The 23,235-nt window shown below is 36.9% G+C and overlaps 4 protein-coding genes across 4 annotated transcripts; 1 reads left to right on the top strand and 3 right to left on the bottom strand.

The window, feature by feature from the left end:
• On the bottom strand, nt 1-3,490 carry LOC112058213 (uncharacterized). The gene is made up of 4 exons (XM_024098921.2): nt 3,372-3,490; nt 2,470-3,297; nt 1,908-2,074; nt 1-149 (listed from the first exon to the last, which is right to left on the bottom strand). Exons 1-4 carry the CDS (start codon nt 3,414-3,416, stop codon nt 83-85), a joined length of 1,107 nt encoding a protein of 368 aa, XP_023954689.2. The 5' UTR covers nt 3,417-3,490; the 3' UTR covers nt 1-82.
• Nucleotides 3,491-7,902: 4,412 nt separating this feature from the next.
• LOC112058185 (cuticle protein 7-like) lies at nt 7,903-10,150 on the bottom strand. The gene is made up of 4 exons (XM_024098895.2): nt 10,028-10,150; nt 9,393-9,596; nt 8,711-8,877; nt 7,903-8,053 (listed from the first exon to the last, which is right to left on the bottom strand). Exons 1-4 carry the CDS (start codon nt 10,037-10,039, stop codon nt 7,987-7,989), a joined length of 450 nt encoding a protein of 149 aa, XP_023954663.2. The 5' UTR covers nt 10,040-10,150; the 3' UTR covers nt 7,903-7,986.
• A 2,999-nt stretch (nt 10,151-13,149) lies between these two features.
• LOC112058188 (cuticle protein 7-like) lies at nt 13,150-14,497 on the bottom strand. The gene is made up of 4 exons (XM_024098898.2): nt 14,410-14,497; nt 13,696-13,881; nt 13,412-13,578; nt 13,150-13,296 (listed from the first exon to the last, which is right to left on the bottom strand). Exons 1-4 carry the CDS (start codon nt 14,419-14,421, stop codon nt 13,230-13,232), a joined length of 432 nt encoding a protein of 143 aa, XP_023954666.1. The 5' UTR covers nt 14,422-14,497; the 3' UTR covers nt 13,150-13,229.
• Nucleotides 14,498-17,113: 2,616 nt separating this feature from the next.
• Nucleotides 17,114-21,248, top strand: LOC112058186 (cuticle protein 8-like). Its single transcript, XM_024098896.2, has 4 exons — nt 17,114-17,179; nt 19,004-19,204; nt 20,127-20,293; nt 21,113-21,248. Exons 1-4 carry the CDS (start codon nt 17,168-17,170, stop codon nt 21,177-21,179), a joined length of 447 nt encoding a protein of 148 aa, XP_023954664.2. The 5' UTR covers nt 17,114-17,167; the 3' UTR covers nt 21,180-21,248.
• The last annotated feature ends 1,987 nt before the right edge of the window (nt 21,249-23,235 follow it).

The following is a 23,235-nucleotide window of genomic DNA, read 5'->3' as shown; positions in this document are numbered from 1 at the left end:
TAATATTTCAAAATTTATTATAAAAATAATTGAGTATCATTTTGATCACAGCGGGCATAGGGAACACACTTCTTAGGTCAGCTTAATGGTGGTATTGAGCAGAGTAGACGTGGTGGTTGGGGCCGGAGTTTTGTACAACTGCGTTGAAACTGGAACATAATAATATTAATTAATATTTTAAAATTAAATAAAAGCTTTTCATTATGTAGCAGTTTATTTAGTAGTAGAGTTCCTATGACCACAGTAGACCAGCAGGCTACTATATCACTATTTTTGACGTATGCTAGTTGACATGTACGAAGTTGAGATACTATGTAATAAATTTCATCCGGTGCTTAGTTGTGGATATCATATAATAGGTAGATGATATAAATCAATTAGATTTCATGTTTATTTTAATAGGTTCTTATTATCATAAGAACCAAAATAGTGAATAGGTCTACAGTACCATATTACTACAATGTCATCGATGATTCGCAATTATATGTACATATCAGACAGTCAACTTTTAGATCTATATTCACACAGGACAAGTTAAATGAAGTCATGAAAAAGATTACATACAATAACCTAAAACTAAGGGAGTACTGGAAGAAGTATTTCTCAACGTTTATATTACGTTCAGAAAAAAAGTTTAGAATTAGGAAAGTTTTATATATTCGGTTGCAAAGCAACAAATATGTTTTACTTTTTAAGGCTGTTGGAAAAATTACTATATAACATAAGTATTGTACATACGCCTGTGCGATTGGTAGACTGCATGCTACTAGCATGCTTATTCTGTGAGGTTAAGCTACTGACCATCATGATACTTATTAGGCTACATAAAATATTGTATAAAAATGTTATAATATAAGATACTAGCAAAATTAATTAATACATTGTCGATTGGTAAGATCAAGAAATTAAACGAGAAATGTTTTTATAGAAAGTTTGACGGTAACTTTACATTTTAGTCGTATCTATTTCCTCTAATAACAAAGTTCATTGACAAAATTGTCAGCCTTTGTGTATTTTCTATAAATAGACACCTCGAGATTTGTTTATGTTTACATTTAATAAATCATCGAGATATCAAAACTCGTTCTACAACTGGTTCGATACGATACCTGTTCACTGATATGCACTGCGTTGAGCACAGAGGTCGATTGAGGTCATTATTTATATGATACCGGAACGCAAGATTACCGGTTTTACTGCCACGTGATATTATAGCGACGTCATGTTACGCATCTGTTACGTGTTTGAGACGCTTCCCGAGAAAGCAATGTCAAATACCTCCGAGTCATGGCAACTGTGCGTTTTTACGCATTTTTACGCAATTGCTTGTTGAAAGTTTTCTCGTCCTATGTGACTTATTTGTAGTATCATCTCGATTGTAATATAACTAACAACTTCTGCAACTTCTTTCGCAGAAACCATGGACTTTTCTGGGATAAAAAGTAGCCTAAGTTTTTCTCCAAGGATCAATTTATCTGTGTATCAAAATTAATTTAATTTGGCTCCCCAGTTTGGCCGTAAAATGGTATCAGACAGACAGACTTTTTTGGAATTTAATATTAAGTATGTTAGGATTTTAATAAGATTGAACAGGTTTTTGGCAAAATTTAAAATTCGGAGTAAAAGACTTTTTTATACTGCTTAAACTTGCGCTTGACTACAGTCATGCATGATGAAAAGCGATGATGAAGTCTCAGATTGCGCTTGCCTAGTAGATGCCCATTGACTCTCTTCTAAGATGCGCTGCCTACAAGATGCTCATTAACTTTTGCTTTGAAGGTGCTCGTCATACGTAGAAGGGAACGTAGAAGTCTGAAGGACATTCCACATCTTTGCAGTTCTTATTAACAAAGTAGAAATACTACTAACTATACTTGTATGTTCAAAGAAAAATTATAAGGTTTTACCCGTTTTGGTCGTCGGCGGAGTAGGACACCTTCCTGTAGGTGCCGTCGGGGTTCACCAGGGAGTATTCGCCCTTCACGACATCACCGTCGCGGACTTCGTGCTGAGCTTTGTTGTCGCCGGTGTTGGGGTCCTCAACGGAGTAAGAGTATTTGTATTTGGGGTACGCCTGAAATAGGATTAAATTATGTTATTTTATGTATACTATACAAAACAGTAAAATTAATTAATTGTAAGTATATTATCATCATCATTATTAGAATCAGGCTTCCTGTACATCTCTCATCTCATCTCACTCATGCATTTAAAGAGCGGAGATAATATGGAGGTCATACACACCACGTTGCTCCACCGGAATTTTTCTATCACCTTTCTAACACCGAGCTGAGAAAACTTACTGACAATATTTTGGAAGAGAAAAGTTCATTATTTCTTAGCTTACTCGAAAACTCATGAATTCAGGACTTCATGAACCGAAGCCATTTAGTTTAATCACTGGACCAGCAAGGCAGTTCAACGAGGCAAAATATAATTATAACTTACAAATAAATAAATATAACTTACAAAAGTATCTTTAGAAGCACCGTATTGACCAGCATAACCGCCAGCATATCCACCATGAAGACCAGCATAACCTCCCGCAAGAGGACCAGAGTATCCACCTGCTAGCGGACCAGCGTAGCCTCCAGCAAGATGACCGCCATATCCTCCAGCAAGATGCCCGGCGTATCCTCTAGCTAATGGACTAGCGTATCCTCCTGCAAGATGACCAGCGTATCCTCCAGCAAGTGGGCCACCGTATCCTCCGGCAAGATGACCAGCGTATCCACCAGCAAGTGGGCCAGCGTATCCTCCAGCAAGATGACCTGCGTATCCTCCTGCAAGTGGTCCGGCGAGGCCTCCTGCGTATTTGCCGGCGTAACCTCCAACGGCGCCGATGGGAGAAGCATAAGACTCAAGGTGCACGTTGTTGGTAGATGTGGCATGGACTAGAGGACCACGAGCTGGAGCACCGTGAGCTAGAGCACCACCGTGAGCTAGAGCACCACCGTGAGCTAGAGCACCACCGTGAGCTAGAGCTCCACCGTGAGCTAGAGCACCACCGTGAGCTAGAGGACCGCCGTAGCCGAGGGCACCTCCGTGGGCTAGCGGACCAGCTGCACCGAGAGCTGCGTTGTAGCCGAGGGGAGATGCCCAAGGGTTGGCTCCAGCAAGTCCAGCATTCAGTCCCAAGGCACCGTGTCCTAAGGCACCATGTCCTAAGGCTGCACCAGCTGCACCCAAGGGAGCACCATGTCCTAAGGGTCCACCAAGAGCTCCAGCACCAAGAAGTGCTCCATGTCCCAGGTTTCCACCCTGAGCGACTGCTAAAGCCGCAGCTAAGACGACGATCTGAAAATAAAAAAATATGTTATTAATATTGTATTAATCCTTTACCAAAATATTTTTTTTTGTAATCTACTTACTTTAGAGAACATTTTGGTATTTGGATAGTATTCCAAGACTGACATGCCTTTGATGAGTAATCGTGGGTTTTATAAGAATCTTCATGGCAGGCCCGGTGGGGCGTCGAAACATCTTAATGAGTAAATCCACGCGGTCGCAAGGTCACTGCGCTTTGTCTAAGCATTCTCGTGTTACAAACATCGAAAAAAAGAATAGTTACCAAACAATGAATCTCTGTGAACTGTGAATCTGCTCCACATAGCCGGGTCAATGAGGAGCACGTTAACGCAAAGCATCAATTATTTAATAATCGTGACTAGCAGATGCCCCGCGGTTGTACCAGTGTAGTTCCCGTTTCCGAAGAAATACAGGGATAATATAGAATTTATTTGTAGCTTTCTATTGGTAAAAGAATTTTCAAAATCGGTTTAGTAGATCCAGAGATTACCCCCTATAACCTCACAAACTCACAAGCTATTTAAAATTTTATTAGAGATTTAACGTTAATATGAGAATGAGGAACTTATTTTTATTGTAATTTGGCTTGGCTGGTGGCAGGGTCGGCTGTGGCTTGTTACCACCCTACCGGCAAAGACATACCGCCAAGCGATTTAGTTTTCTGGTACGATGTCGTGTAGAAACCAAAAGGGGTGTGGATTTTCATCCTCTTCCTTCCGTCACAACAACAAGTTAATCCGCTTCCGTCTTAGGTTGCACCATCACTTACCATCAGGTGATATTGTAGTCTAAGGCTAACTTGTAAAGGATAAAAAAAAACGTTATGTCCAACTAGAATTTATGAAAAATATACGAAGTAAAAGTAAAATGTTACATTTAAGTTTCAATTGTTCTTGACATAATACAAATATGTAACAAACGAGACGAATGACAAAAATGTTATGTTGCAGTGATAAAATTTTATTGCTATGGGAAGTACATTTGTACTGATTGTGCAGGACATTTTTGCTTTGTTACTCTATAATAGATAGGAATTTTTAGTATATCTAAATGTCTGTCTAATAAATTCAATTAAAATTATGAGAACTTTATAAAGTATCTAGGAAAAGTTCACGATTATGTGTTGTTATTTCCTTACCTACTACGTACTTATCTTTTACATACCTACGTATCGCTAATACTCGTAACAACTGCTTAATAAGATATAGTTTAGATTTACATTTAATTCGAGTTAGGTTTAAATTCAAAAGCTAAGCCACATCTGCAGTTATCCATGGATTTCTCTCGCAGGTCTCTCTCCAAGGTCCAGTTTGACTATATAGTAAAGTTTATCAAAATCGATTCAGTGGTTTGACCGTGAAAATAGATAGACTTCAGGCTGTATTTTTTAAGTCAACCATGAAATTTTTTATAAGGTATACTACTCGTCTAAACCTTATTCTAGGATCAATTGATGAAAACTGCATACAAATCAGTTGTGTATTTAAGCGTACAAACGCGGGGAGCTCCTTTGTTTTATTTTATGTAGGTAATAGGTACGTGGGCTGTTTTTATCCCAATATTCCGAATTAAACGTGTAAAACCACGGGGCACAACTAGTAAATATTAATTTATGAACTTAAATTATGGAATTAAGAAATTGATGTTCTGCAATGACCTTACTTGCATTGTTTAACATTTACGGCGATCTCATTGATGTAAATCAGTATTTTCGTTATGGAACATAAACTTTGAGTTTACTCTTGTTAACAATTACCTTTGCTAATTACCCGTTGGTCAAGTACATTCAAGCTATTTACCTAGATTTATAAAATGAAATTAAAACATGTGAGTGACCAGAACTCGTTGGTCCAGTGGTTAAGCTATGTTTTTTGGGTTCATAAGGTCCTGGGTTCGAATCCTGGGCTATATGAGAAACTTTCTCAGCCCGGAGTTGGGAAGTTGATAGTGCTATACACCCCGTGCCTCGGAGAGCACGTTGAGCCGTCGGTCCCGGTCTTTATCATTAACATCTGATAATGGTGTGTTAAAGAATTTAACATTATCAATCTAAGCATGCCAACTTGAGTCAAATCTCTATATTCCCTATGTCTGCTTTAATTAGGCATGTTAAAATAGGCTGATGATGTGAGTGACCAAAATATACGAGTACTTGCATTCGACTTCGTCCGTCCTTAGACCTCCTTAATCTATTGGAGAATCCGTTTTTAGCGGACACCTACTAAACAAAACTACCTCCCTGCTAAATTTCATCTTTGTATGTCAAGTGGTTTCCGAGTTTTTTTGATGAGTGTCCTTTCTCATTTACTCGTTCATATTATTAAGATTTATATCGCATATGAAGCGATTTAGAGATAAAACTTATGGTAGGTAAAATCAATATTAAGTCATTATCTACATCAACATTAGCCAATGTCTACTGCAGGACATAGTCTTTCTTCTGTACGGACTTACAAACACTATGTTTTCAAGCTGTCAATCAAAGAGAACCACAGCATCTTTTTTTGTCGCTGGCAAATGCGTTAACGCATCTTGCCGGAGACTGCACAGCCAGAGCTGGGCCTGTAGCCATATTGCACGTCGATTCTTTTTCTATAATCGCAAACTATTCGAAAATTAAAAAAAAAGTTATATGACATTTGCTATCTACAGGGTCACGTGATCAAGTTATCGATTAGATCTGTCATGCCCATAATTTTTTTTAGTTTTCGAAGCGTTAGAGTTTGTAGAAAGAGAATCGACGTGTCATATGGAAACAGGCCCTGTAGAGACTACGGTTGGGTAATATGAGACTCGCTGACACCAGAACCCAGCGGGGCCACCTGCGTCCTATTGGTATGCAAAAGGATTCCGAAAGCAGGCAATTTCGCATCCCGACGCGCTCGTTGTTGCACACAGTGGTGTCTACAAGGGTGGAAGGAGATGCGTATATCGGCGCCTTCTACCACCCGTCCTTCTTCTGAGGAGTAGGTCAGCGTCAGGCGCCCGCTCTCTCTGATGCTCCGATGCCTCCATAATGGTCTCACAAAAAACGGCAACGTGAGACCATTCTTCATCGCTGTCGAGAATGTAGTTTCGTCGAGATGACCTACAACAACTTGTAGTATTTTATTAATTATCATAATGGTGCTTTTGCTATTTATAAATAGACCTTATCTAATACTAATAATTTTGTACGATGTATGATAAAATTAGATTAATTGTAACATAATTTGCTAGGGTAACTAATTGAATATTTATACGCCCATAAGGTTTTACGCACTTGGCCCTAATTCTTTAACTATTCGTGACGAAATCGCGTGAAAATTGTCACGACTTGATCTATTAATGTTGATTCTGATTAAAAGCGTAAAATTTATTGCCACTAATTATACAATGTACCTACTGATATAGGATCTCTATTACTTATAGAAGTAACTAGAGTTATATAGTTTTATTTAGTGTAACTTGATGAAACGAGAAGATGCTTTGCCCATCAATCTAAGAAATCGGACTTCTTACTCAAAAAAAAAACAACAATGCCACTTGGGCGACCTGGAGGCAAGAATAACTGCTTTTAATAAAAGCTTAAAGCTTGCTAACTCTAAATGCTAGCAAGCATTTTCATTTAACTTGCTCTGTAGTTTTAGTAAGTGTATTTGTGGGTCAAATTCTAAAAACTATACCAATATGATTCACTTCCTTTAAATTTAGGACTTTAAAATTGAACATGTTTCTCATTGTCATTTTTCAATTGGCAGTTCTTAACTTGTTGCCGCAGTCGGTCTTGTTTCCTCGGAAGACTAATTCTTCATCAGTTAGTGGTACGGCCACAAAATCTTTTATTTTACGAGTAATACCAAAAATTATCTCTGCGAAAAATCCATGTTGCGACCAGGAATGTCTCATGGTATGGATATGAAACTTTTCATACTTTTATTTATTTATTTGCCTGTGTAGACCACAGGATGATTTGGTTCTTTAATAATTTTTGCAAATAAAGATATTTTTATTTATTTATTTTTCTTTTTAAAGCTTTAAATAAAAGCTTGTTAAAAGATGTTAGTTAACTTGCACTGTTTATTATCATGGGTGAAAGCTTGGTAACTCAAATATGATTGGTACACGTTCGTCGTCGTCATCAACCCATATTCGGCTCACTGCTGAGCTCGAGTCTCCTCTCAGAATGAGAGGGGTTAGGCCAATAGTCCACCACGCTGGCCCAATGCGGATTGGCAGACTTCACACACGCAGAGAATGAAGATAATTCTCTGGTATGCAGGTTTCCTCACGATGTTTTCCTTCACCGATTGAGACACGTGATATTTAATTTCTTAAAATGCACACAACTGAAAAGTTGGAGGTGCATGCCCCGGACAGGATTCGAACCCACACCCTCCGGAATCGGAGGCAGAGGTCATTTCCACTGGGCTATCACTGCTCTGGGCTATCGCTGCTGGTACACATTATCTTAATTAAAATTGGTACACTTGCATATTATAGAGTGATTGTCACTCTGTAATAGGACCTGGACTGTAGTTGTAGCGCAAGCGCAGGTTTATACTTATTCATTTTTGTTGTGGTTAAACAAACAAATTGAAAATTCGATATAAGGTATGAAGGTTTATTTACTTAAATATATTTACAGATGTTGGCATTTTAACATTATTATCACAAATAAATTAGAGTCTTAACTAATTAGTAATGGTTGTAAGCAGCCTGGGGGTGGACGGACGGGGCAGAGTTGTGTACGACCGCGTTGAAACTGAAATGAAACAAAAAACACAAGGCTAAAAAATATCATAGTTCTTCAATTATTAACTACTAGCTGACGCCACGCGGTTTCACCCGCGTGGTTCCCGTTCCCGTAGGAATATGGGTATAGCCTATAGCCTTCCTCGATAAAAGGGCTATCTAACACTGAAAGAATTTTTCAAAACGGTCCAGAAGTTCCTGAGATTAGCGAGTTCAAGCAAATAAACTCTTCAGCTTTATAATATTAGTATAGATAGACCCAGACAATATACTTAGTTACCAAGAGTATAGTAGTTTAGTGGCTTAATGTTAATAACAGATCCCTAGATGTCTTAAATTACTAATCTTCCTTGTCATATCTAAAAACTTTGGAGTGGTTAGGGTTAGGGATTAAAGTTTTAAGGAAGTTTGTAATAAAATCAAACGAATAAAGCTCGTTCGAATCGCATTTCATAGAGGTCTCAGCAAGTAGCGATTTTGTGTCGTCTACCACTTAATGTAACCAAGTTAATTGAGCCTTAGTGGGTAATCTGGATTAGCTTGTACCACATAACTTTTCGGAAACAATGATAATTTATCGGTTTTGAATTTGGGAGGGGTGTGTTTGCTAACAAAAAAAGGCTAGACTTTGTTGTCGTTGTGGGAGTCGGGTACTGAGTGAGCTTACCCGTTGTGGTCATCAGCGGTGTACTCGACCTTGCGCACGGAGCCGTCGGGCTGCACCAGCGAGTAGTAGCCGTGCACGGCGTCACCGTCGCGGCTCTCGTGCTGTGACTTGTGGTCGCCGGTGTGGGGGTCGGCTACTGAGTACGCGAAGTCGTATTTAGGGTGGGCCTGAAAAAAAAAACAATGTTTCAGTGATGTGTGAATACTTACTTGCAGTAATACTAGACATCATTATACGAAAGCATCATAATTATATTTGGATTGACTACTGACTGGCTGAAAAATAGGAATGTATCGTATCTGCTAGGCTGTATGTATTCAACTTACATCTGTCAAACGGCTTTAATAACAGATTTTCGGGGAAAGTAGCCAACTTTATTTAATTCTTTTTTAACACAAAAATGTCTTACTTAACCAAATGTAATAAATCACACTAATATTATAAAGGCGAAAGTTTGTGTGTAAGTGTGTATGTTTGTTATTCTTTTACGCTGCGGCTACTAAAGCGGCTAAAAAAATTTGGAATGGTAATAGATTTACTCTGGATTAACACATAGCTTATTTTTCATGGCAAAGGCCATGGTTCCCGCGGGGTTTGTGAAAAACTGAATTCCACGTGGGCGAAGTAGCGGGCGTACGCTAGTAGTAAATAAAACTAATTTATTGTTAATTAATTTACTTACGTATACGTCGTGGCCGTCATAGTGACCTCCGTATGCGGGGGCAGCGTAGGTCAATGGGGCAGCATATGCCAATGGGGCAGCATACGCCACTGGGGCAGCGTAGTGGCCCTCGTCGTGACGAACGATGCTTTGAGAGGAGACAGCGTGGCCGTGGCCATACAGACCAGCGTTGGCAGCTGCCAAGAGCGTTCCGAAGGCAATTACCTGTAAAGTAACATATACTTACTGATATAGTTACTATAACTTACAATACTAATGCAGAAGTTTAGCTGGATGGGATGGAAAAATGAGTGAAATTTATTTCTTAATACCATAGAACCATAGAACGAATCTGGATGGCCTATGGTAGGGAAATTCCAAACATCACGATCCTGAGCCATCTGATTTTATACAGCACATAAATATATTACTAAAGTATGGTGAAACAAATACGCTAGGTACTTTTAATACCAGTATCCCCATTTGAGGACTTTTCACATTATAGTAAAAAGTCCACAAATTATATTTTTTTTAGGAAAAATTCCAATAGAATAGAGGTAAATGGAATTTGATGGTTAGCTACAAAATTTTATTATTTAAAGTAATTGATCAAATGTACCGATATAATGTACCGATTTGTTAGATATCTGACTTACTTTGGCGAACATTTTGTTTTGTTTTTTCTTTGTTCGATATATTAATATCAATGTCAGTTAGTGATTGATATCAACAAGTGCTGACCGGGGCTTTATATACAACGTTTTTGTCAACTAAGAAAAAGTGGGGTGACATTGCTGCATGCGTGCCTTGCAAATTTGGCTATAAAGACAAAGGCCATGTTACAGTTATTACCCAATGTCCATTACCTTTATCGAAGCTGTCTATGTTATAACAATATCTAATCTAATATTGTGTTATAGCTAGTGGACGCCCGCAACTTCGTCCGTGAAACATTCAGTGTGAATTTTTGGAGTTTACCTTAAGAATCGATTTTTCATATATAGCCCCCGGTATGGAATTAAATATAGGCAGTAAAATTCGATGAACGAATGACAGCGTTAAGTTTTTTGTGCGCAACCTATTCTGCGCATCTTTTTGTCTCATTTCTAAACCCATAAAAATTAAAAGAAGAAACCCAGTCTCTATATAAAATCGGGCCTAAATTATACAAATGGTACGGTGCTAAAAATTTGCCAAAAAATAGGACAATTAAGGAGAACTCATGAGGCCAATTTTTAAAGAAACCTATATTTGCCTAATCAGTTAAATTACTTGGGTTCGTAACTTCGTATCCCTTTGATATAAAATTCATTGCATTATCAGTGTCGGACTGACAGAATACATTTTTAGTAAGGATTTAACACAACACGTTTAGTCAAAATACGACAATTTGTTTAGTTAGTTGATTGAGACATTAAAGTTGTCAAGTGCCCATTAAAGTTTATAATTTCATGAAAGTGATACTCAACTTTCAGTTTCATTAGGAGCCTCAATGTGTGATTGCAACTCCTCCTAGGCATTTTTATATTTTTGTTTTGAATCATAGGGTGTCTGCGTATTTTTTTTGATTAATATATTTTATGTATTATTTTCAATAGTTACCTACCTATATTTCAGTTTCAAAATATTAAGTATTTTTGTCATCAATTAATTATTTATTTATTGTTGCCAGTTACCTACGGATCTCAGACTAAAGACAAAGTATGGACCTCATGTGGGCCATGGAGCGAACAATGCTTAGTTATGCTTATGCTTAGTTTCTTTATGTGATCGAATAAGAAATGAGGAGAACCAAATCTTCAGTGAGTCACGATGCAGAAGTGTCTTTGAGCATTTTTAGCCATATAGTTCAAAGAGCTGATGGACGTTAGGGTCCCAAGGTGCTGGAATAGTGACCCCGCATTGAAAGTAAAATGTTGGCCTTCCCCCTACTAGGTCCAGCAAGGTAATCAAGTGGGTTCCAAGGTGCCGCTGGATGCTGGTACTGCTGGCGGCTCGAAGCCGTGTTGAAAGTTCACGTGTTGCAAGAGACCTATGTCAATCCGCTGCTAATGTAAATTAAAAAAAATAATGATGAATGATGATATTTATTAATTGTAGCTACAGTAAAAGGACAAATCTTGTAGCATATTATGAGTTACGCTTGTAGGTATGGTTCTGGTCTGGGGCTAGTGTGATCAACGTAAGCAAAGTTTTACAGTTATATTCACACAAAAGTTCGAAAGTCTTTATAAACTAAGCCTAATTGAAACATTTTGTCTTTGATTTTGACACTGAAATATAAAGCGCTCATTAGAGCGGGTAACTTATAAGGGCCAGACCTCCTTCAATTCAAAAACAGAAGATTAGGCTACTGCGGTATACTTCGGGAAGCAGCAGGTTTAAAGCTTTAACCACAGGCGGTAATCTCGTAAAATCCGGGAAACGCAATTACGTAAATGCTCTAAAAGTACTGTCTTCAGATTCCAGTTTAGTTAGAGTCCACTTCAAAATGCTAAAAGTGTAGTGAGTAAGGGTATGGTCCAGCTATAGCGGCATTGAGGCATGGTATATTAGTACTTTTTTTCAGGCGGTTAAACAAACATTTCTACAATAGCTGTAACACACCATTTAGAAATAATATTAAGTGGGTAATTATTTAATTATATCGAGTCTTATTTGAGGAAACGCCATTCATGCGTGATATCATATGTCATAGCTGTTAACAAACCAAGAACGCAATGTAAACCTTATAACTTTTATGTATCAAGTACAAATAGGTGGGAAAATTTGTAATATCCGCAGTCAGAAACATTTGTCTGTAAGTACGAGTTTTGACAACGTTAAAATATTCCAGAGCTTCATATTCTAAGAAATTAAGAAAAAATATCAATCACTCAGCTTCAATTTCTTTTCTAGATGTGATAGTGGACTCCTTGGTGAACAACAAACAAAACCTTGGGTCAGGTCTGGTCTGGCAATTGATTACAATATTATTATAAAACCTATACTGATACTTTTGTACGCAATTAATGTGAGTTATGAAAACTATACATGGCGGGTAAAGAAAACTCGGGCATTCCTTAATTTTTTTTCTCCCATTTCTCAATATAAAACCTCAAATCATATAACATAGCTGTTCATTCCTACAGGTCGTTTGATATAGCTCATTACCACACGGGTAAACCGTGCTACAATGATTTATTTTAATTTTTAAATAGCTCCATGTCATTGGCTATAAGAATTCAGGCTTCCTTATAAAAGACAAATCTTATATAAAAGACCACGGTGAGACCAAATCTAAAACATAGTCCAAGTATAAAACATAGTTTTTTTTATATTTATGACATTTTTAAATCTGTTTTTTTAATTTATTTTAATTATTATTATCTTAACTTAAAACTAGCCTTACATGCAGACATACAGCATGCTTCGCTAGCTTATTAATTATTATGTCTCCAATTATCAGACCCTTAGCTTCGAGACCACCCTTCGCTAGATACCCACAACGATTGGGCGGTTGAGTATGAGGCCCTTGAAACATTCCACCTTCCACCACCATTATCCAAACTCCTTAATTGGCTAACTAGGCAACCTGTTTGCAATGTGTCAATGTGAATATTTTCTATCATAAGTTTTTTATCCGTAATGATTAACAGATGAGGGTAATATTTATTTCCTATGCCGGACGGCTAATGTAACAGGGTTTGCCTGACGCTGCAAGATACGTAGGGATGGCACTGCCATTATCATAGGGTTGTCACTATATAACAGGTATACAAATAAACAAGGAAAACAATGTTTTTAGATAAAAGAAAATTTAATAAATTACATATTTACAAGAGGTATTTCAACATTTTAAAATTTATAAAAGACTTATTAGTAATGGCTGTAGGCGGGCTGGGGGTGCACGGCGGGGGCGGAGTAGTGGACCGCTGCGTTGAAACTGAAAAAGAGAATATATTGTAAAAAAAAAAGTAAAGTGCTAGTTCATTAAAGGCTCACAATATGATCGCGATGTCTAATTGTGTACTGATTAGACCAAAATTAATAGAGCTTACCCGTTGTGGTCATCGGCGGTGTACTCGACCTTGCGCACGGAGCCGTCGGGCTGCACCAGCGAGTAGTAGCCGTGCACGGCGTCACCGTCGCGGCTCTCGTGCTGCGACTTGTGGTCGCCGGTGTGGGGGTCGGCTACTGAGTACGCGAAGTCGTATTTGGGGTGCGCCTTTAAAAAAAAAACAATGGTGGTTTTATTACACTGTTGCAGCCATGTAAAACTTTAAGAAATTAATCCCAATTTCAATGTGAGAGGAACTTACTTAGATACTAAGTATTAACTTACGTATTCATCGTGTCCAGCGTAGGCTAAGGGAGCAGCGTATGCTACAGGAGCAGCATATGCTACAGGAGCAGCGTATGCCAACGGAGCAGCGTAGCCAGCGTCGTGACGGACGATGCTTTGCGAAGACACAGCGTGACCGTACAGGCCAGCGTTGGCCGCTGCCAACATAGCTCCGAAAGCGATGATCTGAAAAACAATAAATAGTTTGATAATGCCCTTATAAAATAGATAAATTCAAGGTAGAGCTTTTGTGACTGAGAAACTACTATAATACTATTTCTAGCATAAAAAAGCATTGCTAAAGGAAACAGGGCGCCTTTAAGGGACGGTTTCCTTGTACGCCCCTCGGAGTGTTGCTCTGTTTATAGGTGATGGTTTTATTAACCGTCAGATTGGCCGTCATTGGTCCATCAATTAATACAATAAAATATAGACATACATGTATTGTAGCCATATTTTAGGTGTACTTTATTATATAGTACCATAAAAGTGTATAAAAAGCTTTTGATTTTGTGCAATAGAATTGCCAATACCGAGGGGTGATGTGATTGATATGGACGGGTTCCTTTTTAAACCAATCCAGAAGGTCACGACTAATTGAATTGATTAGAAAGAGCTCAAACATATTTACTAAAAGACTAATCTAGTTTATGTGGCGTAATATCGCTATTTAGGTAATCATAATTTGAAATTAAATTACATTGTAACACTTACTTTGCTGAACATTTTGTTTAATTTGTGTTGAGTACAACTCGACAAGTGATATCAGCTGGTTCTGACCGTGAGTTTATATAGTCCGTTTTAAATAAGAGCAAGTGGGGTGACATTAGTTCATGCCTCGTAGAAATAACAATAACAACAAAGGTCGCGCTAAAATAATTTCTCAACAGCAATTACACGTGGCGTATCTGACTATATCTTAGTTAGATACGACTTTGATATAATGATATCGATGTTTTTTATTAGATAACCACTTGGCGTAGGTTCGAAATTTATGGACCGATTTTGAAAATTCTTTTTTTTGTTTTGAAGGGTTTGATTCCTGGGTGGTCCCATTATTATGTCAGGATCTGATCCTGGAGAAATCGAGGGGAAATTTCGAAAATCGTAGAAACGTCTAGTGCGTTTGTTAGTGTTTCCATAAGGTATTTTAAACCACTACGATTTTCAAGAAATTAAATATCACGTGTCTGAAAAGGTGAAGGAAAAACATCATGAGAAAATCTGCATACTAGAGAATTTTCTTAATTCTCTACGTGTGCAGTCTGCAAATCCACATTGAGCCAGCGTGTTGTACTATTAGCCTAGTCTCTCTCATTCTGAGAGGAGACTCGTGCTCAACAGTGAGCCGAATATGGATTGTTAGTGATGATGATATTGTTTTTATTGATAACACCTGATGTGTTAGATAAGAAGCTAGAGCAAATACAGGTTTTTTTCCAAGTTTTATTATATGTTTAGAAATGCTTCTTTATTTTTTTCAACAATTTGTAGGGCTTGAGAACGAACTCACCAGTTATTTTAAGTTCCCGTAAGTATTAAGTATTAATTAGTGTTAATTATGGACGTAATGGATTTCGCTTTGTTTTCGAAAATCAAGTTTTTGACTCCCTCCGTGGCGATTGAAATTTTCTTAAATGGTCTAGGTCTGGCTGGTGGCCCTGGCTATTTACCACCCTACCGGCAAAGACGTACCGCCAAGTGATTTAGCGTTCCGGTACGATGCCGTGTAGAAGCCGAAAGGAGTGTGGATTTTCATCCTCCTCCTAACAAGTTAGACCGCTTCCATCTTAGATTGCATCATCACTTACCATCAGATGAGATTATAGTCAAGGGCTAACTTGTAAATAATTAAAAAAAAAAGTTTTTATCGGATTTCGACCTTTCAGACTTTACCTATATTTACGAGTAATTTAAGAATGTAAAAATAATTAATTTTTCAATAAACCTCCCAAATTATGTTAAAATTAATTCCTCTACAATTTAACCCAGTTTGCAGTCAGATTTAGAGAAATTTAAAAAACAATGAATTCTAAAACTTTGTCTTTTTGCAAATTTTTTTTATGACCTGGAGGGTGAATCGATTTACGATTATTTTTGTTTGTATTTTGGAAATACATACATCGCTAGTCTACTTCGTTCGCGTGGAATTCAGTTTTCACAAATCCCGCAGGAACCATGGATTTTTCCATGATGAAAGTAGCCTATGTGTTAATGCAGAGTAAAACTATTTCCGCCGTAGAGTAAAGGAGGAACAAACATATACACTTACGCACACATTTACGAACTTTCGCCTTTATAATATTAGTGTGAAGAGTCATGTATATCTATAGAATTTCACTCCTTATCGCAGAGGGGATTTGGAGCTTAATCCCGCCACGCTGCTCTAATCCTGATTTAAGGTAATAATTTGTTTTTTTTCTTAAGATGACTATCAGATGTTAATGTTAATAACCGTGATCGAAAGCTTAGCGGGATTTTCCGAGGTACGCGGATGAAACACGAAACACTATCAAGTTCCCAATTCCGGATCGAGAATAGGGGATACACATTTTTTTAATAATCTTAAATATCGTTCATTATCGTTCTACTACATTATTTTTTTTTAATATTTTTTCAAAACGTGATTACATGAAAATTTTTAAATATGTTTTTTGACAAAACGAGCCAAAACGCCTGACGGCCATGACAGTCTATATTTCATGTTTCATGACGTCACTATAACGAATCCCTTACAAACGGAGCGTTTGACAAAAATACTAGTTAACAATTAGTTTGACGTTTAGTACATCAAGTAACATTGCGACGTCACAAAATGGACGACAGCGTTTTTGACATTTGAAAAAATACATGATTTTTATATTAAGTTTTATTTTTATAAGAAATCCTTAAATATTATTAATTATTATTAATATCGATATACTTCGGACCCTTATTCCGTACTTTGCGAAATAAATATTGTTTATATTAAATTTGATATAAGTCAACTACACTATTCTTTGGAAGGAAGAAAAGCTTGGTAGCTGGACCCTATTTACACTATTTAACTATCCACACAATAAATGGTAAAACTGATAGAAAATACCTTATGGCATTAAGTTTCGGTTTGGCACATTTTCTTTTGGGTAATAATGATTTAAAACAAAAGGACGTACCACCTAAAAGTTACAAAACGTGCCTAAAATCAATCTCAAACTCCCAAAATGGAGGCCAAGTTTATCACACTACACTATCACTTACAGAAATATGGAATAATTAAATTAAAATAAAATCGATGTCATTCCCAATTAATATGTATCAGGTATGTCCCAATCCTAAAAGGATTGTAAAATTGCAAATATTCTAATTACAGAAATACCGATTGTCTTATAAGCGCCCCACTTATGAACGGGTATATTGAGTGTTATATGATATAAAAACCGCGGGTACCTCGCTATCCACATCAATCACTGACCAACTGCAATACAGAACAATGTTCGCTAAAGTGAGTGCCACATAAATTAACATAATTGTTATTAATCTTAACATAGTTAATACTAATATTAAGAGGAAGGATTTGATTGCTTGTTTGAAATAAACAGGCACTGAAACTAATGGATCGATTTGAAAAATTCTCTTAGCATTAAAATCCTCTATTATCCCTGATTAACTTATTCCTAAACTATATTTTTATCCCCGTATTCCCACGGGACGGTAATGTCGCGGGCGATCGCTATCTTAATATATAAATGCTAAAGGTCACGAAATCTCAAAAACCGCTTGACGCACGAATATGTAATTTGGCAGGGAGGTAGTTTATAGATAGTAGAAGTCCGCTAATAACGGATTTTGCGAGAGGGCCGGATTAAGGAGGTCTAAGGGCATCAATCATCGTAGTCGCGGGCGTCCGCTAGTTTGTCTATATGTATATCAATTGTTCGATCAATTTTAATATTTTTTTATTTATTTTGTATATCACAAAGCTTAGAAATATAATTCTAATTAATTACCCAAATAAATATTAAAACTAAGCTGTGTACGTAAACCATTAAATCGAAAATGGCTTAAGTTCCTACCCATAGATTAACATGCTAATACTAATACTAATACCCTAGTCAAACACTTTTTTCAACTTCAAAAGTCATTTTCGATTAGTGATCTTCTTTCTCAGGATTATTTGTGTGTGCAACACTAAACACGCAAATTATACAAACTTGATTACTTCGGCCTCGACAAAAAGTGTCCACAAGTCCTAAGGGTTGGCGGTACATTTTTGCATCTATAATATGCACGCTATTGATACTAGTTAGCATTGTGGTTTTATCCAAGTAGATCTAATTTCTATGGGAATTGGAATATGGCTTTCTAAAGTTTTCTGAAATTTGCTGTGCCATTTTCTGATAATTGCGTTACGTAAGAGTATTAAACAAATTAATAAAGTAAAATAGGGATTAATTTAGTCAACCAATTCAGAATTCTATAAAAATAAAAATAAAACATTTGTGAAAACGGTGTTGTGTGTTACCAATGCAATAAAACGGTTGAATTTTGCGTCGGTATCAAGGTCAAGTTTATGTGATAGGTAACAATTTTACAACCGATTTGTGCAATCGAGGTCAGGGTTACGGTGCCGTAAGTGAATTATAGCGCAGATCTTAGTAATAATCATTCATATCTTAAACAAGATGTTGATTGTATTGAAATAATAGTGTAATAAATACGCAAAAGTAATCCATTATTTTTGTGTGATACAAGTTTTATGACCTTATTTGGGCAGTGTTAATTTTATTATGGTTGCATCGATATATGGACGAAACAAAATAAATATATCTATTTTGACACGCTTATATTAGCTTCACTTGTAATTATATGTAAGAAAATAAAATCTTGGAATCTTAATTTGACCCACTTCCCGGTCTTTGATTAGGATGAAATTTTGCACACGCTCTGAGTTCTGTTGACAATATATGACTAGCATAGAAACGTCATTACAAATCAAATATGGCGGCCTCCCCAAGATGGCGGAACAGCTGAAATCCACCCCCATGGATATCAAGAGAAAGGGTTTACTGTCAGTACGAAAAAAATATGTGACTTAAATCCAATATTTGTAATTTTTAGTGCATGCTAAAAGCGTGTTTTTAGTATTTTAAACTATTTAAAGTTATTTATGAAAAAGTGACATTAATACAATAGTTAAGAAGTTCTTAATTCTTTTTGAATGGATATTTTCATATGGATAGAGTTTATAGGAGTGTACTTAGTATTCGGTAGTTCCAAACTTTAAGCAAATTGTATGGATATTTTGCTTAAAAATGTTTGTTTCTAGATCGTAGCTTTCGGTGCCATGCTGGCCGCGGCCAACGCTGGTCTGATTGGACACGCTGTTTCCTCCCAAAGCATCGTTCGTCATGATGAGGGACACGTTGGCGCTTCGTTGGCGTATGCTGCACCTTTGGCCTACGCCTCTGCTGCCTACGCTCCTGCTGCCTACGCTCCCGTTGCTAGCTATGCTGGCCACGACCAATACGTAAGTATTTACTTTGGTGACCAAGACCAAGTGTTACTTTGGTCATAATTTATTCAAGTTAATCACGTAAGTAAGTGTGTATGTTTGTCCTCCTTTGCGCTGCGACTACTGAAGCGATTTGGAATGGAAATAGATTTTACTCTGTATTAACACATAGGCTACTTTTCATCCCAGAAAAATCCATGGTTCACACGAGATTTGTGAAAAAGTGAATTCCACGCGTACAAAGTTGCGGACGTCCACTTATAGTTAAAAATAATATAAAGTAATTTCTAGATTCAATGGAATTGTTTGTTGTTTGATTTTCTATATTACATTCCTTGGGTAGTCTGAAATAATCGGTTGCTAATTGCTTTAGCTATCAAGTAACAGCAGTGAAGCGACTGGATCACAGAACATACTTTTAAAAAGCTGACGCTTTGTGGTCTGGATGATGCTGATTTTTAACCCCCGACGCAAAAAGAAGGGTGTTGTACTCGTAAGTTTGACGTGTCTGTCTGTGTTTTTTTTCGTATTAAAGGTGATTTCGGGCGAGTGTTCTTGGACTTGTTTGATGAAAATCGGTCGAGCCGTTTAAAAGTTGTGGGGGTTGAAAGTGGAAAAGAACAACCGAATGTCTCCAGATATTCTCGAGTGGGGTCTTAAACGAAAGCGTACTGAATGAGAATATTGATGACAATCGAGAGTGTAATTACTAATTAATAATAGTAATGCGGTTTTAAAAATCTTTTAATATTTTTGAACTACACGGTCTCGGTATGCTTGTGACTTGTCGATTGCATATTTTAGTTATGCCCTGTAGTTTTAATCAGTGCGAATGATTTTCATCTCATTGATCCATGTTATTCGGGTGGTCATTGCTTCATCTAGTTGGAAGATGTCCTTCGATCCGGTTGTGTATAAATTAATTGTTTTTTTTCAGGCCTACCCCAAATACGACTTCGCCTACTCAGTAGCTGACCCCCACACCGGCGACCACAAGTCACAGCACGAGAGCCGCGACGGTGACGCCGTGCACGGCTACTACTCGCTGGTGCAGCCCGACGGCTCCGTGCGCAAGGTCGAGTACACCGCCGATGACCACAACGGGTAAGCTTTACTCAGTAGCTTATCGAGTTGGTTGAGTTACGAAGCTGTAGTAGAGGTAGCTAGCCTATAGCTTGCACCACCATATTTACTCTATAGGTGGATGGCGAATGCCGCGGGCTGAGGTGGTAAGAGGGGTTCAGCCATTAAGACGTAAAGACATGACGCTTAAGTGTGGGTGACCGCTATAGTTCCGTCCCTTACCAATGCGGAGTATAGATAAATTTGTCATATCCAATGCGTTAAAAAGGTACCTTGCATCAAGAAACGCAGCATAAATGTTTACTTGAACACCACGCGGCTCCTTGAGATACGGTACACTGTAGATACGACAACATAATAACTTGAGGGTACGATGATGCTCTACAAACTATGATCAAATTCCAAAGTACATTTGTATAGACGACAACACTTTGTGGAGATTTATGTTATGATTTATATTGTTTTTGGTTTATTTCCAGCTACTTTTTTTTCGTAGTGAAACGTACAATACAATTGTTGGTCACATTTTGCGGAGAGTAGAAAAACATTCATTGCTTTCTTAAAGTACTAGCGGACGGCGTTAAAGAGTTACAAACATCCAAATAAAGATATATCCATACAAACTTTCGCGTTTATTATATTAGTAGGATAGTAGTTAGTAGGATTTTCAAAATTTTTAAACATATTATCTTATCGTTAAACACTAGATTCTAAATTGGTTTTTAATTAGAAGTATAGTTCTCAATGATCTACTATGCCTATGGAAGGGCCTCAAAGGTGTTTAAATTTTTGTCTTTGTATAAAATATATAAACTTTATTATTAATTTCTTTTGTTTCAGATTCAACGCCGTCGTCCATAACTCCGCCCCTTCAGTACACCCCCAGGGTTACTACTCCCACTACTAAGCGCAAACCAAAATCAGTATTATTAATGGATAATGACTATTTTTTAATTTATTAAACGTTTTTTATATACCTCTTCTTGTTTTCTTTAAGTTATAAACATTTTTTTTTTTAAGAAAGGAAAGCTAGTCCAACTTAAGGTTTATTAATTAATATTATTCAAAGTAGCGGACGCCCGCGATTTCGTCTGCCCTTAGACATCTTTAATCCAGCTCTTACAGTAGTATCGTTGTAAAAATTGGAGTAACTTCTCCCGTTTTCCCAACATTTCCTTTCACTGCTCTGCTCCTATTGATCGTAGCGTGATGAAAAGTATACTATAACCTGCCCAGAGCTATGAAGAATAATTGTACTAAGTTTCGTTAAAATCAGTCGAGTAGTTTTTGTTTCTATAACGAACATACAGGCAGAGGACAAAAATTTTACTGATTGTATTTTTGGCATCAGTATCGATCACTAATCACCTCCTGAGAGTTATTTTGGAAATATATTTCATGTACAATGTAATTGAGCTCTCCACAGATTTATTATAAGTATAGATAGAAGATATAGATTAAGCTATCAATGATACAAGTATATCAACTTAGAATGAGTTTTAAGAATTTTAATTATAAAAATATTTTTGAACGATATTTTTTTATTTTTATGATAAATCATCACTCAACACTCATTCATATAAATAAAATTGAAGTGGCTGTCTATAATTTCGAACTAACTGTATTTTATCAAGTGCTTATAGCTATTTTTAGGAAACTAAAAGGAATTTAAACTTTTTTAATATTTTTGTATATCTTTAATCTATTAGTCTGGGTTAATTTCTGGACTGATTTCTATAAGACTATTACTAGAAGATGGAGGTTAGGGGATGGAGGTTATTGAGCAATATAAAGGCTATTTTTAACCGACTTCAAAAAGGAGGAGGTTCTCAATTCGGTCGGTATTTTTTTTTTTTTTTATGTATGTACACCGATTACTCAAAGACGCCTGGACCGATTTCAAAAATTCTTTTTTTGTTTGAAACGGTATAGTCCCCATTTGGTCCCATTGCCATCATGACAAGATCTGATGGTGGAATCCTGGAGAAATTGAGGGGAACTTTCGAAAATTATATTGGTGTCTAGTAAGTTCGTAAACTTTTCCATTTAGTACCTTTAAGAAATACAAAATTATGAAGGTTTAAAATCGATCTGATGATGGAGTCATAAAACAGACGAGGGAACTCCTTGGCGATTTACAGCAGTTACCTTGTGTTTGGGCTTGATTAATTTGTATTAATGAGAACTTTCCACATAGATAGGTTGTGACTGTCATTTAGGGGTTTGGTGATGAAGACCAAGGACAATTAAGGGAACTCCTTAACAGTTTATTGTAACTACCTTGTGTTTGGCCTTGATTAATTCGTATTGCTGAGAACTTTCTACCTAGATGAGTTGTGTCTGTTATTAGGGGTCTGATGATGAAGACTAAGGTCAATTAAGGGAACCCCTTAACGGTTTACGGTAGCCACCTTGTGCTTGGGCTTGATTAATTTGTATTGCTGAGAATTTTGTACCAAGATGGGTTATGACTGTCATTAGGGGTCTGATGTATTCGTTTGAGATGAAATTTTACACTAAAAATTGAAAAATAATAAAAATTTTAATAAAAAAAATACAACCGACTTCAAAACCTAAAAACGTACCCACTAAACTAAAAAGCGAAAAATAACATCCTAATATGTTCTACCTGCTGATCAGTATGAAGTCGGTGCTTAGCCGGTGTTGTCTTAATTTAAGCCATTTCTGACAGGTCCACATGAAACAACACTGTCTGCAAAATCTAAAACTATAAGATATGCTCACATGGCTTGAATTAATACATCACCGGCTTAGCACCGCCTTCATACTGATCAGCAGGTAGAACATATTTGATGTTATTTTTCGCTTTTTAGTTTAGTGGGTACGTTTTTAGGTTTTGAAGTCGGTTGTATTTTTTTTATTAAATTTTTTTTATATTTCTCAATAACAAATCCATGGTTCCCGCGGGATTTGCGTAAACCTGATTTTCATGCGAACATATC

Source organism: Bicyclus anynana, chromosome 7 (genome assembly GCF_947172395.1).
Source record: "Bicyclus anynana chromosome 7, ilBicAnyn1.1, whole genome shotgun sequence".
Taxonomy (NCBI): Eukaryota; Metazoa; Arthropoda; class Insecta; order Lepidoptera; family Nymphalidae; genus Bicyclus; species Bicyclus anynana.
The sequence above is the reverse complement of the archived record's forward strand: the minus strand, read 5'-3'. Positions and strand labels throughout refer to the sequence as shown.